General features: G+C 26.7%; 1 protein-coding gene across 3 annotated transcripts in view; it reads right to left on the bottom strand.

Annotated features, from left to right (window-relative positions):
* Nucleotides 1-18,795, bottom strand: part of LOC100159589 (metal transporter CNNM4) — a 95,352-nt gene that overhangs the window by 63,567 nt on the left and 12,990 nt on the right. For all 3 annotated transcript variants that reach the window (XM_001945461.5, XM_003246957.4, XM_029491177.1), the window contains exons 2-4: nucleotides 14,483-14,739; nucleotides 8,641-8,911; nucleotides 7,330-8,001 (exon numbers count right to left, since the gene is read on the bottom strand). In XM_001945461.5, the coding sequence (XP_001945496.2) occupies nucleotides 7,330-8,001; nucleotides 8,641-8,911; nucleotides 14,483-14,739 (1,200 nt within the window). The remainder of the gene's footprint in view (nucleotides 1-7,329; nucleotides 8,002-8,640; nucleotides 8,912-14,482; nucleotides 14,740-18,795) is intronic.

Raw genomic sequence — 18,795 nt, 5'->3', positions numbered from 1 at the left:
AATAAAAATGTCATTATATAACTTGTTTATTTTTAAATTATTCTTAGCTATTCTTCAACAAAGCTTCAATTTTCAAAAATTAGGATTGAACCACTTTTTTAATCCAATATTGCATAGCTATATTTTATGATTCTAATAAATGACAACATTAAAAGTTTCCCAACTTAGATTATACTACATAATATAGAAGTTAATCCTACTAAAAACTAATAGTAAAACAAAATAACTATACTTATAAATTTATGGAGCTTGACGAATAACAACTTTTAATCAGATAATTAGAACAGTAAATGAAAGTACGAATGACAATAATAGATATAGTGTATACTCATCAAACGAGTATAAACTATTTATGAAATATAACGTATAACCATATAGGTACAACATGTTGAACGCAGTATAGGAAGTGCATAACTCGTCAACATTTTATTATTTTACCTATGTAATGTGTCACATTATATCCTTGTATGCGTATGAAATAATAATACATTAATGTATATTTATTTAGATACAATACATATGTGTATTCGTTTAAAGAATAATAATAATAATATAATTATTATAATTATACGTTACAAAAAGCCTGACGGTGAATAATCATGAAATAGTGTAGGTATTCAAGCAAAATGCAAAAACATACATAAAATAATTATAGATGAAACCTTGAGATCATTCACAATTTTGACTATGGGGAGAAAATCATTGGCATAAGAAGCGCTGCTGAAACAGTTATGTAAGATATTTCTTTATTTACGAGTTACGGTTTTATATCACAAGGCGTAAAAAAATGTAATTGTGTACCTATTTATGATCATTATTTTTATGGGCTATACTTAATTTCACATTTGTTTACATTTTTAACTATAAAACTCTACCATGTAAAATTGTTTCTTTAAGTATACCTAAACTATTATATTAAATTATATTACATTTTACAATTTTAATAAGCATTTTAAATTAGGTACGTTTTAAAAATCAAGTAAATGGATAATCATTGTTCATAAGAGTCAATTATTCTACACTACGTACCTATGGAATAAGATATTTTTTAACGATAGGTAATTACTAATTTTAAAGGTATATATTTATTCGAAATATATTGTTTGATTGACATTCGTTTAAATACATTTAAAACTATTATTTTGAAAACAACTTAATTATTCAGGACAGTTCTAAATAAAGGACTATTAATACCTTTAGTAAGAATCTACAAGACCTAACGCACATAGTGGCTTCGCGCTTTTAAGTTATACTAATTCACAATAGTAAAATATTGATTATTTAGTATTATTAAAACAAAACAAAAAACCAATACTTATTAGTACAGACTAAATTAATATATTTTATTAAAAAATAATAAATCAAAATATATATATTATGCTGGTTATACGTTTAATGGTTATAAAGGCCTTTTAAAGTTTGCTTTAGGCCCATCTTTCTCAAAGTAGGATAGTGTTGGCAGCCTCCGGAGGAGGGGTAGTATAAGACCCGACGAAATTTTAGGGACGTCGAAGAGGACAAGAGGGGCGATAAATGAATAAAAAAATTCGAAAAAATATGTTCTTCAATACTTCAAATTAAAATTAAATACCTACTACATGTCTACATAATTCTACTTACGTCTGTTTTTAAGTAAATCCAAGCCTGATATTAACAATCTTGTTAAAGAGCAGGTTCATCCTTCACATTAGATACGTTTTAATTTTATTTAAATAAAAATAATTTTAAATATGATAAAGTATGAGTTTTAATTATATTTGCATTGTTCTGTTCCATTAAACATAAGTTTGAACTCAGATACAAGATATAGGTACGGCGTATTTAAATATAACAATTACAATAACTAGGTACTGTTTTTAGGATGCACTACGGATGGTAAGCTTAAAGTAATTTGGGGGGCTTTAGAAAATGAATGATCCTGAATGTGGGCAGTGGATTAAATAAGTTTGAGAACTTGTGCTTTAGGCCATGCTAATTATTAGGTATACAGCCAACAAATTGTTGTTCAAGTATGACAGGTATTTTTAGGTCTTAGGCAGGGTTTGCATTTGAAAAAAAAATTCGTTACCCAATTTTTGCGTTTATCGTTATTCAGAATTTAAATGTTATCCAAGTTTTGGGTTAATTGTTATTCAGAATTAAAACATTATACAAGTTTTGCGTTTATCGTTATTTAGAATAGTGTTAATACCTATTAAATGTTTTAATAATAACTAATGTGGACAGGTAATGACCCAGATACGGAATATAATCAATTCTAATGTCCATATATATGAAATAAATATTTCTACGAAACTAATATAACTTTTAAAGAAATAGATTTTAAATTATTTCGTTTTGCGTTATTTTTTGTTCGGTGAAATTCTATCAATTAAGTTTTGCGATATTTTTCGTTTTATGATATTATTCTACAAGTTACGTTTTGTTTAAAGATATACATATAATATTTTTTGTTAATCGTTATGTTTTGTTTTGCGGTATTTAATTATTTTTGAGTATCGGCATTATCGCTTTCCGTTATAATTACGTTTACAAATTTCAATCGTTTTTTGTCAAATATAACGTTATTATAATTTATAACGTTTGTTATACCTACATCAAATATAAAATTATTTAACAGAAATTTTCTTTACTATGTTAAATCAAAACTAAATAATTGTTTGCACCCACAGATCTTCACCAAATAAACAAATCAAACAAACGATCATAGTTACCAAACTCAAAGGGGAATCTATATCTATTAATATTCAACATTGAAATTATTTTCTGTTAAAAAAATATCGTACAGTAAAAATAGGTTATTTATTTCATATATATTATATATTATCACTACCATAACGTCGTGGTTGTTTCAATTACCATACAGTTATGGATGGCTAAATACAGCGATAGACATAAAGTACTTACAATGTTATTTCAAAATAATTAAATAGGTGGGTAGACTATTCAGACTACTTAAATTTCCATCGTAAATTTACTCTTAAAATTATTAATAAAATCCTAATTAAGTGCATTTTTTATATCGATACAAAGTCTTAAGAAGACTGTTCGTTACAATAAATACTATGTATCATATAGCTTACAGCCTGGTTTATGAATAAGGTATACCTACTAATATGAAATAATATTGAATGTTTGAAAAATATTTTACACATATTTTATATTATATGTAAATTAATCAAACTCTTATAACAGAGGTTTCTTTTTATGTATTATAATGTTTTGAAACAATAGAACATACGAACTTTATAAGCACAACAATGAATATAATAATAAATAGGTAGGTAGGTAGGTATACTATATGCATGTGCAAAAAGTAAGTGATTTTTGAGTGGGGAATTCTAGTAGGTACTTACCTATACAGTATACATATATACATTCAATTTATAAACGGAAATTAATAATTATCAAGTTCTAAAAATTAAACTAACCTGCTTGTATTACATTTTTGAAGTTTTATAAATAAGATTTTTTCTTTATCAACACTTGTCGATAGAACTTAGACATTTTAATATTTTAAATGTCTATAATTAAATACATAAAACCAATATATGAATAGGAAATGATTGTATAAATATTAATTATGTAGTTTGATTTCATTTTTAAATAACAAAAAAATAAATATAAACCGTTTTTATCAAAACCTTAAGTTATGTAAATATTCTCGGCTTTTATTAATAATAATCATTTTTTTTTCGAGTATTTTCAAAACTAAGTATAGGTACCGGGAATTTTTACATTTGAGTCTTTTGACCAAGAGATCCAATTCAGTACCAGAAATAACTCTCGATAATGATATATTTGTTCTGCTATAAAAAGTGTCTCTATAGAAACAAAGTTTTAAAAAAAGTTGAAAAGTGGATAATACGCTTTGCCGTACACTATAGTTGTTTTGAAGAGCCATTGTAATTCAGGATGCATGTTAAATTTGAATTCAATGGTATAAAATCATTGTATAATGCTTGTGAGCAAAGATGGTTTGTCGGTATATATATGTATTACTAAATTTATGTTATGATATTGTGATCAAACTGATTAAAGCAATTTATATCACCTAATATTATAAGGTATTTATACTACAATAGGCCAAAAAAATTAATTTGTCAAAATGTCAATAATACCTATTTTTAAATAACTACAAAATAACTAAAATCGTTATTAAATATCTAATTTTATCCAAGTTTTAATATCCATAAAAAACCTATGTTCACGTATATATATATTTTAGATATTTTTATTACAGTATAACCAAGTAATGAGAATCCATATTTTACATTTTCAACCCTTAGCTATAAAAGCTGAACATTTTATACGTTTCTTAACTACAAAATAATTATCAAAATGCCGAGATCTTAATGAATTTTGACAAAATTTGAACTTTAAATATTTATAAAAAAATGTTGCTTCTATAGAACTTTATTATTTTTCAACTGCCTATTTTTATTAATTATGAGGAAATTAGTATTGTATTAATTTTTCAAGCATTTTATATTCATTGAAAAAAAATTTATTGACATTTACAGAAAAAAAAAACTAAAAGATTTAAAATTGAAAATTAACCAATAGTTCAAAACGAGTAAAAATATGATGAAAACGATAATATAAATTATTGGTGAAAATTTGAAAGATCTAAGGCAGTTATTCGTTTTTGAATTACAATAAAATAAGTTGAATCGTTCTATGAGATTTTGTTGATTTACGGGTGAATATCCAGTCTAACTTCAAACACTAATAAAAATTATTAAAATGTATGAAAATATTGTAATTTATCAATCGTAGAATTAAAACTTTTCGTCTTTACGCATATTATATTTTTTATAAACAATGAAGTTTTCAAAATATTTAGTAGTTTATGCGTTATACTCATATTCGTTGTTTTTGGCCACATTTAGATTAACCTTCTGAATTAAAAATATAATAATAATAATATTACATAAGCTATCTTTAGCTATAAATGCTGATCTACCCAACCTATTTCTAACAATACAGAATCATTTTTTCATAGTAATTATATAGGTACCTTTAATGATTTATCACATAATACAAAATATGTACCTAATAGTGTAATACAGTCATTAGAGTAACCTACTAGATGACGAATTTCATTAAAAACTTACCATACAGCGAAATTGCGAGTTTATCTGTTTTGGATTCTAAACGGATGAATGTATTGATTTTACAATAATGTTTTTTTTTTTTTTTTAGGGTGTCTGTGTAGCTACACAATAAGTAAACGAAATAATGCTTTTAACTTCAGTATTTTTTCTGGTAAGAAAGTGAATTTATTTGGTACTTAAGGTCAAAATTGAAAATTCCCAGTAGTTTACAAAAGCGTCGTGAAAATAATAACAAAAAAAAACAGGAATTTTCACGGAAACCCGATTTTCGACGAAATTGATTTGATTTTTTTTAGCCTAATTCACAAACGAATAACCGTAGATTTTTCAAATATTTACACTTCCATTTTAAAGGCATAAGAAATTTACGATATTTATTATTATTTTTTTTTTTTAATAACTAGGACAATCAATTTTTCCTCAGTCAAGAAGCTTGAAACTGTAATACAAGCTTTTTCACAAGTAGTTCTTACTATAACCAAAAGTTTTCATTCAAATTTAGACAAAATAAAATATTTAAACGAATAGAATAACAATTTTAGTTATTTTTTTGTAATTTAAAAATATTTTCCGTGGATACTTGAAATTTTAGGGCATATTTTTATATTTTATACACAAACTAACATTTCCAAATGCAATTTTTTTCTAATCTATAGCTATACTGTATTCCGCTCATGTCTAACAATTAAATAAATTACTTTGATACCAATAATATTATAAATTATACTTATATAATATTGGCTAGACAGTCTTCACTCGGAATCGTTTTCATATACAATTATATTATTTGACCATTGAATTCAAATTTTAAAAAACCCACTACAATGACCCACACGATAAATTTCATTATAAAGATTGTAAGTACCTATACTATATACTAGTTTGTATATTGTTATATTTGTATTTGTAATATTGTTCATGCATTATTAATTATTTTTTTGTTCTAAGTAGGTAGTATTCTATCAATTAATTTTTTTTTATTAACACTTTATTTTTAATAATCCGTTTCGTAAATAAATTAATAAAACTGAAATCCATACAAAATGTCATGTAACTATTATGAATTTTCAGTTCGTGTATATTCTATGTTAATGTGTATACACCACAATACATTTTGTTTGCCATACAATTAAATTAATAGTAGATGTTATTAGCATGCGTGTTTCAAATATTTAAGAACTAAAATCTTGTGTATGCGTTTTTAAAGATATTTTTTTAAACTAAATTTGTTCATTTTAAAATAAAAATTATTGATTACATGTAAAAAGACGACTGAACGATTATTGATGATTAAAAAAATATCAGTCATTAATATTTATAAATAATTAAAAAATATATGCCTTAGACCCTTATTTCAACAAAAATGACTTAATATTATGTTAATTTTCTGATAGAAATACTATCAAAGTATGATATTAAGTCGAATTGTTATTACACAGTATATTTTATATTTAAGATACACGTACGTCGTACATCATATCAACGTATTACTAATTACATATTAACCTTATATACCTATACAACCCAATTATGTTAAACCAATTTCGTTCAAATTTACTTAAAGTAATAGGTATAATAGGTAGGTATAAGCTATTGGATTAAATTAACGGCTATTGAAAAAATAAAATAAACTGATAAGTACTTAGATACAAACAATCTTTATCGGAATACTTTTAGTTTTTATTCAATTTTTGAATAATAAAATGATTATAGCGCATAATTTAAGTTTACCTTTTTTATTGAGTACTTACATAAACTGTTTAATATACCTATAGCTATTAATTAAATAATAATTACATTTTAACTGAATGAGACAGATATAGTTCTTGAAGTCAATTGATTTCATTGTTTTGTTTTACAAATTAAATAAAACAAAATTTAAATACTGAAGTCTAGCGTTATTATAACTATTTTTTTAGAACACGAACAACTAAAATTCACCTATTCTATGTATGTATGTTTTAGTATTGGGATTAAACAATTTTAATTAATTAATTAAAAACTTATAAAAAAAGTCAGTTAAATGTTTTATTGGTCTATATACTCATAAACTAAGAAGAATAAGAAGACCATGCAAGTTACTTTTATCTCTAATATGCACATAACTTTATTATGTTGTGTACCAAAGTTTTTATAAAACCGGGATTTAAAACCATAGAATACTCAATTTAAAGTTTAAACTTAAATATAACAGAAAATTAATATCACTAACCTTGACTAATTCTTTGAGACGTTCTCTGTTGTATGTGCTACCAATTTCCTCGCCAAGCGCCCAGTCTAAAGCCTTACTGATGGGCCAAGACAGCGGGGTAGTAAGCACCATTACGGTTTTCGTTACATAAATGGTTTTTGCACCGATGGCCAATCCGTGACGTGAACAAACAGCTTGTGGTGTGATTTCACCAAAGATGACAATGGCCAGTGTAGAAGTAATGACTGCCACCAAGCCGGACGTCAAGTCGTCCAACAGAATGGTAAATATCGAATTGACCATGACGTTTCCCAATAGAATACTACATAGCAAGTAGTTACCATGAATACGCACAGGCAAGATAGCTTTGGCGTACTTTCGCTCAGCCTCTGTACCCGTATTGCAAATGATCTTCAGGTCCATTCGGTTCAACGACATCAGACCCAAATTTAAACCGGAGAAAAGGGACGAGAATGACAGACACGTGAGAATTATAGCAACCTGCAGCCAGAAAGGTAGCATTTTTTCGTATACTCCCATCTTTTTGTAATATTCGCTACCCATATGTGTCCAAATCGCACCGGACTTATCGCTCTCTTTCGAACAGAAGTAGAATACCGTACCTGCTTTACTAGCTTGTGGCAAGATGATATTTATTAGGACTGTGTTTGGTTCGTTCTGTAAAATAGTTACCTGAAAATTCCATTAGAAAAAATTTTATTATAATTTTATTGAATACAGTTTTAATAAATCAGATTATAGAACCATAATTAAGCAACTATTATTATGGTATTTGAAAAACGATTGCGTACACAATTCAGTTTATAAAATATATATGTTTTAAGTGCATACGAATTAATTTAGAAGTAGACATAGTGGAATACAATTTTAAGTTTTAATCCTGAAATTACAAATTTGACTGTAATAATACCTATACTAGTTACTTATCGGTATAGAAAAAAATAACTACAAGTATATTATTTTTTAATTTTAATGAATTAAAATATTATATATTTATATGAATACAATCATAAATACTAAACTGTAATATATATAAGCGAAACTGTATTTTTTATTAAAATAATATAGTAAGGAATAAACTTTTGATATTAAAAGAGATTGAAGTATTTTCTCATAATTACACAAGAACATAAAAACCGATATTCGTAATAAAAACATGTGTAAAATGTGTCTACATCAAAATGCACATTAGACATGTATACTTTTTCTATCCATTATTCGAATAGAAAAAAAAATTGCTTAGAATATAGACAGTCTTATATACTATACTAAGTAAAAAAAGTGAATTTCATAAACAAATATGATACGTACTCCTTGAATTTCTCCAACGGGAAACTCACACGGACCCCCTTTTTCACCAATTTTTTCCGTTAGAACAAATATTGTTTTTTCAGTCCAGTCACTACCAAACAAACGAAACGACGCATTTCGTTGAACCAGTAACTGTGGTACTCCTAGATCATCATAGTCTACCGCTGCATCAGAGTACTCCACCCGTAAGCCATAAAAGTTTACTGGAGATATGTAAGCTGTACCTAATGGGGTAACATTTTTTAATGTTGTCCCTTGTTGTCTTCTCTGTCTGCAAGAAAAAAATTACCAATTATTTAATCAGCAACATTCAGTTGAATTACATTTCAAACAAAAACCTATACATATACCAGTATTATTTTTATACCTAAATATATAAAATATAAACATATTAAATATAAATATACATTTTGGAAAATATACTTAACGAGTGATTTAAATCTGATTTCAGAGTCTTAAACGCATCAATGCATCACTAGATTCATATTAACACGTTGAAAATGTATCATAAAAGTAATAAATTCATATATAATTTGTGTAATAGATATATCGAATCACGATTTTAACTACGGGACGTCATACAGATTTACAATTTTAAAATGTTCATAACTATCTCTATTATAAAAATATAAAAATACAACGTGGGGTAATAAATATTATTCTTACCATTCAATTTGATTTAAAGTCAATTCACTGAAACATTAAAAACAACAGAAAAAAATAGATTCTAAACATAAAATGTACTAAGGTGCAGCATTATAAATTAGTATAGAACGAAGAAAATACACGTGGGTATGACATCCTCATAAGATTATGCAGCGCACTATTTGTTTTCTATCTCCACGCACCATAGCATAGCAAATTTGCGTTCAATAAAGCCAACCTTGTGTTGTTTGTTGTTAGTTTTAGTATTAGAGCGAATTAACTTACTCTCAAACTTAAAGCTAAGAACATTATTTGTGTTTTTAAAATGGATATTTTTAGGGTATTTCAATTTGTCTGTGATATATGAATATTTTCAAATCGTAACATTTTACATACCTATGCTCATAACTTGTATACAAATTTAAAAATTGAAAAAACTCACGTATAAACACGTGTATTGTTCTTAGCATAAAGTTTAATAGTAGGACAATTTATTCTAATATATAGCGACAAGATAAGGTTGGTTTTACTAACACAAATTTGCTCTATTGCCAAAGAGAGAAAAATATAATGCACCGACATCCTCTTATTAATGAACTGGTTTATCATATTATATAGAAAATTATAACAAAAAAATCAAGCCGATCATATATTATTAAAAGGACGTTACGCGGACATTTATTACCCGTTGTCTTACAAGTGCGTAACATGGCAAATTGTACGTTCAGCAGATCACGTTTAGCTCCGTTAGCTTAAAAATTAGAGTGAATTAACCTCTAATAAAATTTAAAAGTAATCTTTTATTATCTTGAGCATTTTACAGGATTTGTATATATTTTAATTTTAAAACAAGTTATGAATATTTTAAAATTGTAAATTGTTTATACAACTTAAAATACTCATAAATTGCTTTAAATTTAAAATATAACAAGAACCTGCATGTGAAATGCTCGAGATAATAATCTTACCTCTAAATTGTATAAGAGGTCAATTCACTCTAATTTTTAAATTAACGGAGCTATATACGTGTTCTGCAGTTCAGAACATACAATTTCACATGTCATACAATTTGGTATGATACGTACTTGTAAGAAGATGACTACAAATGTCTGTGTAGCGTCCTTTTAATACGTATTATATTAATAACTATATAATATGAGTAGGAATTTAATTATTTTGATTATTATAAATAAAAAAATATACGAATTGTCTTGTTACTTATAAATAAATAAAATAAAAGTATTTTATAAATAACAAGTTTTTGCAACTCATAATGTTCTAGGTATACCTTCTTTAAAAATCAATAACCGGTCAAATCATTTTTTTTTTAAACTTTTGCCTCAAATGTTTATATAATGAAGTTCTTTCATATTACATTTGTAGACATATGTGGCTGGTACCATACAACTATGAACTAATGGACAGTGCTTAGAAAGAGAAGTCAGGGGTACGATATAGAGTGAGCGAGAAAAGAAACAAAGTAATACAATTTATACCTTATGTGGGCTCCTTCACTACTATTTCCTTTCTCTCTTAGTTATATGGTTATATGATCACCTAGCATTGATGGCAGGGCAGAGTGGAATGCGCTGTCCATTAGCTTATAGGGATATGGTTGGCACCAATTCGGGCTACCACTATCACTATAGGGGAAGGTATTTCATGATATATTGTTTTCCTGAAGAAGCTTGGTCTTGAACTACGACTCAATATTTTTGAATAGACAATAGGCATATCAATGTTATTATAGTAACCATGAATTATTTGAAAATTGATTGAGAAATCACAAACTAAAATGTGCTTTATATGATCATAGAGATTAACCTAACAGAGAATTCAAAGGGTAGGCACGAGTAGTGGAAAGACTTTATTGGACCACCCGGGTTCCATTTTTATGTAAATCATCCAAATTATTGGTAACTACTTATCTATAATAAATTCTAGTTCCATAATTATTAAAGATTCAGCTTCATACTACTAAAACGCCAAAATTCGATCTGATTCACTTAGAATCTAGTAGGTTTGAAGTTTTGAACATATTTAAGTAATCTATCCCAACAATAGTTTAAAAGTCGTCAATTTAAGTCTTGGAAAGATTTGGAGTAAAAATGTATGCAATAAATGGGTGTCACAAATTGCACTAAATTGTAGCACACATTAGGCACTATAATATTATAATACAATTAAAACCTGAGACTACAATAATAAATTACTTTTATGCAGTCCTGTAAAATATTTAAGTAAAATATTTGAGTAAAAGTATTTAAATACTTTTTTTTTTTATTAAATACTTTTTGGTATTGAATACTTTGGTTTTATTTTTATTCGAAATAATTGGTTGGAAAAATATTATTATAAACTACAATAATAGAATAATAGTTTTATTTAATATTCTGTATTTCTGTGTTAGCCGAAGCCCGAAGGTTTGTGAAAACCAGATTTCTAAAAATAGTTATTGAATAACAATATTCCCTTTAAACTATTAGATAACTATTAGATAACCTACTACCAATGTGTTTATATTACGATACTTAGAAACCCACTTTAAAAACCAAAAGTATTTGAAAAGTATTCCAAATACTATTTGAAAGTATTTAAGTAGTATTTGAAATACAATTAAAGTATTTGAGTAGTATCTTAAATACTTTAAAAAAAATGTATTTGAGTATTTACTCAAGTACTTTTTAAAAGTATTCTTTACAGGACTGCTTTTATGGTACCTAAGTTACGATTATGTTTTTTGAGCGATTTAGTAATTCCAGATTATGTTTTAAAGCTATTTAGAATTTTCCGGAGATTGGTCATTCGAAGAAATTATAAAAAAATTACTTAAAGGTTTTCTATTTACAAGGCATGGTTACATATTTGTAGTCAAAACACCACAAAGCTAAATACCTATTATAGTTTAATGACATTTTAAATTACGAACAGCTAAACAAAAAGAAAATTCGATAACGGAAAACGTTAAATAACATAAACGCAAACGTTGTCAATTGTTGTATGGTTGAAATTCGCGAGCGCCCGATAAGTTAATAAACCATGGTTGGTTACTAGTACCTAACCACGATTTAAAACTCTGATAGCACATCATTATTGCCAAGCCAAGGTTTAGGAATTAAACAAGTCAAAGACTACCCGGTGTTTGCAATGTTTGCTAACGTTTACAAACAGAATGACCGAATTTCCAATGTTCTCCGCTTTCGAATTTGTTTTAAGTACGGAATCGATAGTTAATGCCTGGTAATAGTTCAAACTTCAAACAATCAATTGTATAACGTGTTAACTACACAACTCTATGTATTCAAACATGCTGTGGTTTTTAGTAAAAATTTAAATAAACTTTTTTTCAACTGCTACAGTCCTAGGTATTTATGAATAACCGTAAAAAATAAAAAGATCTCCAGGATCCTGATTTAAATGTGGTTGAGTGTAAAATGATCGATGACAAACCAATTGCTAAATAAAACAATCACAATGATTGTTCAACGATGATAATTGAAACTGATGAGACAATTAATATGCCATTTATGCTAAATATTGATGAAGCTAAGTTGACGGTGGATGCAATCATTGAATTCAAATTTATTAATAGCCTATTTTTTTTTATCAAACAAAATGTTATTCCTTCGTATTTATTTGCCAAACAAGTCATTTATATAAACTCTTACTAATAGGTAGGTAGTAATTGATTTTATATTGATGGCATAGTGCTAATAGATACCAATACTAATAATTCGTTTAAATTAGATATGAATAGTAATTTATGAGTAGATGTTCAAGATCAGGATAAGTATATAATCAACAAATATTAAGACAGTTAAAGAATAAGTTGAAAGAAGTAGTAACTACAATCTATATGTACCTATAAGTACCTATGTTTAAAGTATACTAATAATATCACTGTATGTATAGTAGAACACACAAGTCACAAACACAATAACATTTTCGAAAAGCAAAATTAAATAAAAACTGTTTACAGCTTATTTATTTCTAAACGTCTTTTAGGGTTCAAAAATGTTTTTAGACGTTAAACATTTTAACTCACAGTCACATGAAAGTAGCACACGAAAGGCATTTTTGAAAGGTAGGTACGCATGTAATTTATAATTTGAACTATTATTGTTATTAACAGCCGTGGTTAAGTGTGGGAACACCGTAAAATGCTGTACATAATATAGAAAGGAGTTAACTGATGACAATTAATCAAAATACACGAAACACGAAGTTACTTTTAAATAATAATTACAAATATTGTTAATGTTAGTATGCATAAGGTTTTTAATATTTTTGTAAGAGCATTTGATGGATGCGTAATTATGTCACGATTCTCAACAATCTGACAGACTATGGGGACATTATATAAAAAAAAACACTCCTACTTTAAAAAATGTTGATCCTCGCCATGGATTTGAAATTAAGTGTGGGCGGTTTTAAGTACTAAATTATACAAATCAAAACGATAATACTAAAAGCTCAATAAGTTTTTATATTTAGAGACTAATTACATTTAAATAAAAAATTTTAAATTTTAAATCTTTATTTCACAAAACGAAAATAATTGAAGTAATAAATAAATCAAAAATAGATGTTGAAATTTATTACTAGATTAAAATAACCATGGATCAAATTTATTACCTATGTAAATAAACATGATCATAATATGATACAATATAACAATAAATGCAGAAAACTGCAGATAGGAATAATAAATACAACATTAAGTTATATTAATATTTAAAAGAAAAACATAGATTAATAAGTTCAAAATAATAAGGTTTGAACTTTGTAAAGTATTTTCCAGATACCCAACTGTATATTTATTATTTAAGTATGTTGCATAAAGGAGAATAATTTTTTTTAAAGCTTAAATTTAGAACTCTGGAACTTGTAGAAAATTGTCGATCGTCATGTGCATTATTCGAATTAGAACATATTTTAGTACTTGAAATTCCTCACAATAAAAATGTATATTAAATCATAATTTGGTTAAACATCTTATAAAAACTGTGAATTGAAAGAATACTGTTTATCGAGAACCCAAACAGCATGATATTAGCTGCAGCCTAACCAAACGAAATACTCGTTCAAGCATATACTATAACCAGTATAACCAATCGAAAAATTAAACCATAAGTATAGCCGCACTCATTGACATTTTAAGTACAGTATGTACTCTCGGTATGTCTAAGTTCCTCACCTGCTTAGCGACGAATCCAATGAATTGTCCGTGTACTGTGACATTTCGTCGGATCTGATCGCTACCGAATCACCCTGGTTCACCCATCGACCATCACTATCGTCGCCGGAACCACCGAACACGCTCCATAGCGACGAGGTAAGTCCGTTAGGTGGTTTTCGCGGCTCATACGTGCACAAGTATACGTTTCGTGTGGTCAAGTCTCGATCAAACTTGAACGTTATGCTCATTAATAAGTATGTACCATTTGTCCACAACTGAAAAATAAAAAACATAATTTATTTTCAAATGCTGAAAATGCGCATTTCATTCACTGCCAGAAAATTGAAAGGCCTGTTAATCTAGAAAGCACATCACGCGTACCAACAAATATCAGCATAATAGTCTATAATTATACTATTATAAGCACCATACGTGAAGGTACGAAGTACTTATGAAGTAATGCAAAAAAGGAAAGGGGTAGACACAAAACATTAACCTATTTTTATTTAACAATATAATTAATATATAAATTAAACTATAAATGTAAAAAGGTAGTTTTTAAAAGCGATAAATCATAAATGAAGAAAATACTGTATACCTATGCATTGGCAGAGACAAATAAGGAATTATATAGTTTATAGGTACCATTTTTGATACACAGAGTGACCCACCATATTTACCGAGATGTTTACAGTACCTATAGAGGTAGTTGATATTTTTTTTAAAACTTATTTTTGTGAAACGTTAATGATAGGAAAATATAATGATTTAAATTTTTTTGGTAGGTACAATAGAAATCAGTAAAAATCATACGATAAAAAATGAGTTAGTAGACTTGACTGACCGACAAAAACACGATGTGACACTGTAAAGTGTAGATATTACGTATATATAAGTGAATGTACCTATATGTATAAGCGATAAAGTAACAACTAATGAGATAAAAAATTGTTCAACAAATAATATACGTATTATTTAATACCCGCGTATACCTGCATCTTACCTACAGGAAATTATGAATGAGATAGACAACATTTTTATAATATACGTATCATAGTAGAAATGTCCTAGATATAAAACAAATATTTCAGTTTGTTTATAAAATAAATTTTTTTAATTTATTTTTAACACTTGAAGAACTTCAACAAAATATAGGTAGTTAAAATAAACGTAACAAAACACGAAACAAATTATGTTTTTACTTTTTATATTGAATACTTTTTTGTGATAATTTAATTAAAATATAAAATAACATAGATATGCACAAAATACGCAAACATTTTTCGATTAACTATTCGGAATTTTAAACAAAGCCTCGACAAAACCCTATAGTCACTACCTACAATATATATTTGTAAATAGCAAATTAGTAAAACACGATTTTTAAAATGTAAATTGGTAAGTATATATATTTTAACTGTATCTACCTACTACAAAATAATATAAAAATTGGTTGATTTCATTGCAAGTTAAAATTAAATTTCCACTGACTGCATACCTATCTGTTCAACAGGCCAATAATAACAGACAACAGATAAACACACGTAATTTACAAAAATTTATCTATTACGTAATATTTAGTTTGCATAGTGATTGTATTACGCAGCACCGGAGTTCATTCACTATTTAACTAATTTTCTGGGACTTTTATAACTAAATGTAAGTAAATACGTGATTTAATACCTATATCACGTATAAAACATTACCAAGAATAAATAGATTTTTATTTTGTATATATGTATATATGCTCTAAAATAAAAAAGTTTAGCATCACAATGTTACCAAAACCCAGAGGCATACAATTATGATAAAATGTATCATAATTAAAAGTATAATATATAGGTACCTAGGTACTACAACTATACCTAATAAAATTGATTGCATACGAGTTGATACCTAATAAACATTTTAGAACGAATTAGACCTTGGGATTTTTTTTAGGCACCTATTCGTAAACTATCCCTCCAAACTTTGAAAAAATAAGTATTCACTTCAAAAAACATTTTCCTTCCCAGTTGTAAAAACTTTGGACTTTTGTAATAAAAATTATACAGTTACGAGTACAGTTATGATTAAAAATGTTTTTTTTGTGTTGTTTTGGAAATATTCAATAAATGTATTTAATCACAGTATTATTAAATCACTTATAATAATTAAGAAATTAATAAAATTTCTTTTATCAGTTAAGAAAACTTAGAAAATTTTGTTTAATTTCGTTTGCTTTAGTTTTTATATAATTGAATTCAGTTAGTTTCGATTAATGTAACATAAATGTAATTTATGTTACATCAATAATTCATAGTTTAACAGTGTTAGCATTCCTATTTTAACCATAATTATAAAACTGCACAATAAAATAAAAAAAAAATTTTGAAAATCTACTGAGAAAAATCCATCTCTCATTTCCCAAAAGGTATATATTTCTGTTATACCAGGATTCAATAAGCATATGCATATCACTATTTCTTCGTTTAGGTAAAGGATTCAATTGGTATGCATCGACAAAACTAATAAAAGATAAAATAAGTTTATTAAAATCTCTTCAAAGTCAAAATCAACAAACTATAGGTTAATGAAAATTGTATTTAAATTTACATTAATTACTTTATTATACTAGGTATGTAAATTACTATAAGCAAATAGTAGTAAGTATATTATAATACAGGGTGTAACAGATAGAACTGACTTTTGGAATAACTTTTGTTTTAATCAATATTTAAAAATTTTTTTTTTGATACATAATTTATAGCCACTTGCGCTACACGTGTAATAAAAAACAAATTATTTTTATTTTTTAATACCAAAAATGAAAAATTTTAAATTTGATTTAAATTTTTTTGAATAAATTCAAAATAGCCAATTTGCGAATCTGATTATAAGAACTATTTGGATGGTAAAAACATTTATCTAAATCAAGTAGTTTATTTTTTAGAATTTTTTTAAATTTCAGTATTTTTTTGATTAAATTAATTTGGAACGCTATAACTTTTTTAAAAATATTATTTTTGGAAATTTGCTAACATGAGAATATTTCTAAAACTATTTACTAATCCTATAAATTTATCAATTTTTGTCATAAGTTTAAGTAGCATACATTTTTTTTTTTGGTCAGTTCTTTCTGTTACACACTGTATACCTAGTACCTACCTACTATAAAAATAAAATATAAAAAATATTTCTAATTAAACTCTATGAAAATACTTTGTGCGTAAATTAATTATGCGGTACTTATCGGTTATCGCGACTACCTATTGTGACGTAATGAATGGTGGTTATTATTAGCATTGCTGTGGGGATTTCTTTTAGATAAGTAATATGACGTTTTACTTGCTACCCTACCCCTACCTAATACTTACCCTGTAACCTACTTAAGGTGGTGTTGCATAGCAAGTCGGGGGATATTTTCGATTTGCGGAGCGGAGTGACGGCGTCGAGGAGCGCAATCACTACATCTTTAAACTTCCATAATTTTTGAACGGTAATTTTCCAGGAATATTTGGTAATTCAAAGTTGCAGTGATTACGCGTGTATCGGCACTTATTATAACACTTATTAAATATCTACAACCGTAGATATTATAGTACTATATAGTAGTCGAGATAACAGAATTGAGTAGTCGCGGTAGTCGCGGCACCGGCGTGGTAGTCGTGGTAACCGATAAGTACCAACGCAGGTAAGTTTCTAATAAAGAACAGAACATTTTTATATTAGAGTATTAGATCATAATATATTGTAGATAATGAATTTTAAAAATGTTTTATAAATTTGTATAACTTTTTCTAAACCAAATATTTAACAGATAGGTAAGGATACATAATTTGATTGGTGATAAGTAATAACAAATAAAAAAAATGTGGGTTAGTGGATGTCGCTCTGCTGTAGGTTACAACTGGGTCACTGTATAATGGATAATATTAAATTTGAATTCAATGATATAATATAACTGTATAAGAAAAACGATTCTGAGCGGAGACGGTTTGTCAGTCTAGGTATTAGACATAACTATTATAGGTAGGTATTATATCTATAGTATTAAAAAAAAATTGACCTATAATAATAGGTATTAATAATAAATTCTAAATTAATCATATCACAATATCCAGTAGGTAACGCATTATACATCAACAACAAACCGTGGTACTATCATAGATATACAATATAGTATACTTTAGAAGTTTCAAGTACCCACAAATAATATTATACAATCATTACAATCACAACAAAATAAATAAAATATTTATTCCAGGTTTTTTAATATGTAATTTCGTCCAAATTTGAACTTAAAATGACTATAAAAATAAACTGTGCTTATGTATTTCTTAGAATTATTG

Source organism: Acyrthosiphon pisum, chromosome X, assembly GCF_005508785.2.
Source record: "Acyrthosiphon pisum isolate AL4f chromosome X, pea_aphid_22Mar2018_4r6ur, whole genome shotgun sequence".
Taxonomy (NCBI): Eukaryota; Metazoa; Arthropoda; class Insecta; order Hemiptera; family Aphididae; genus Acyrthosiphon; species Acyrthosiphon pisum.
This window is presented reverse-complemented; position numbering and strand designations above follow the sequence as displayed.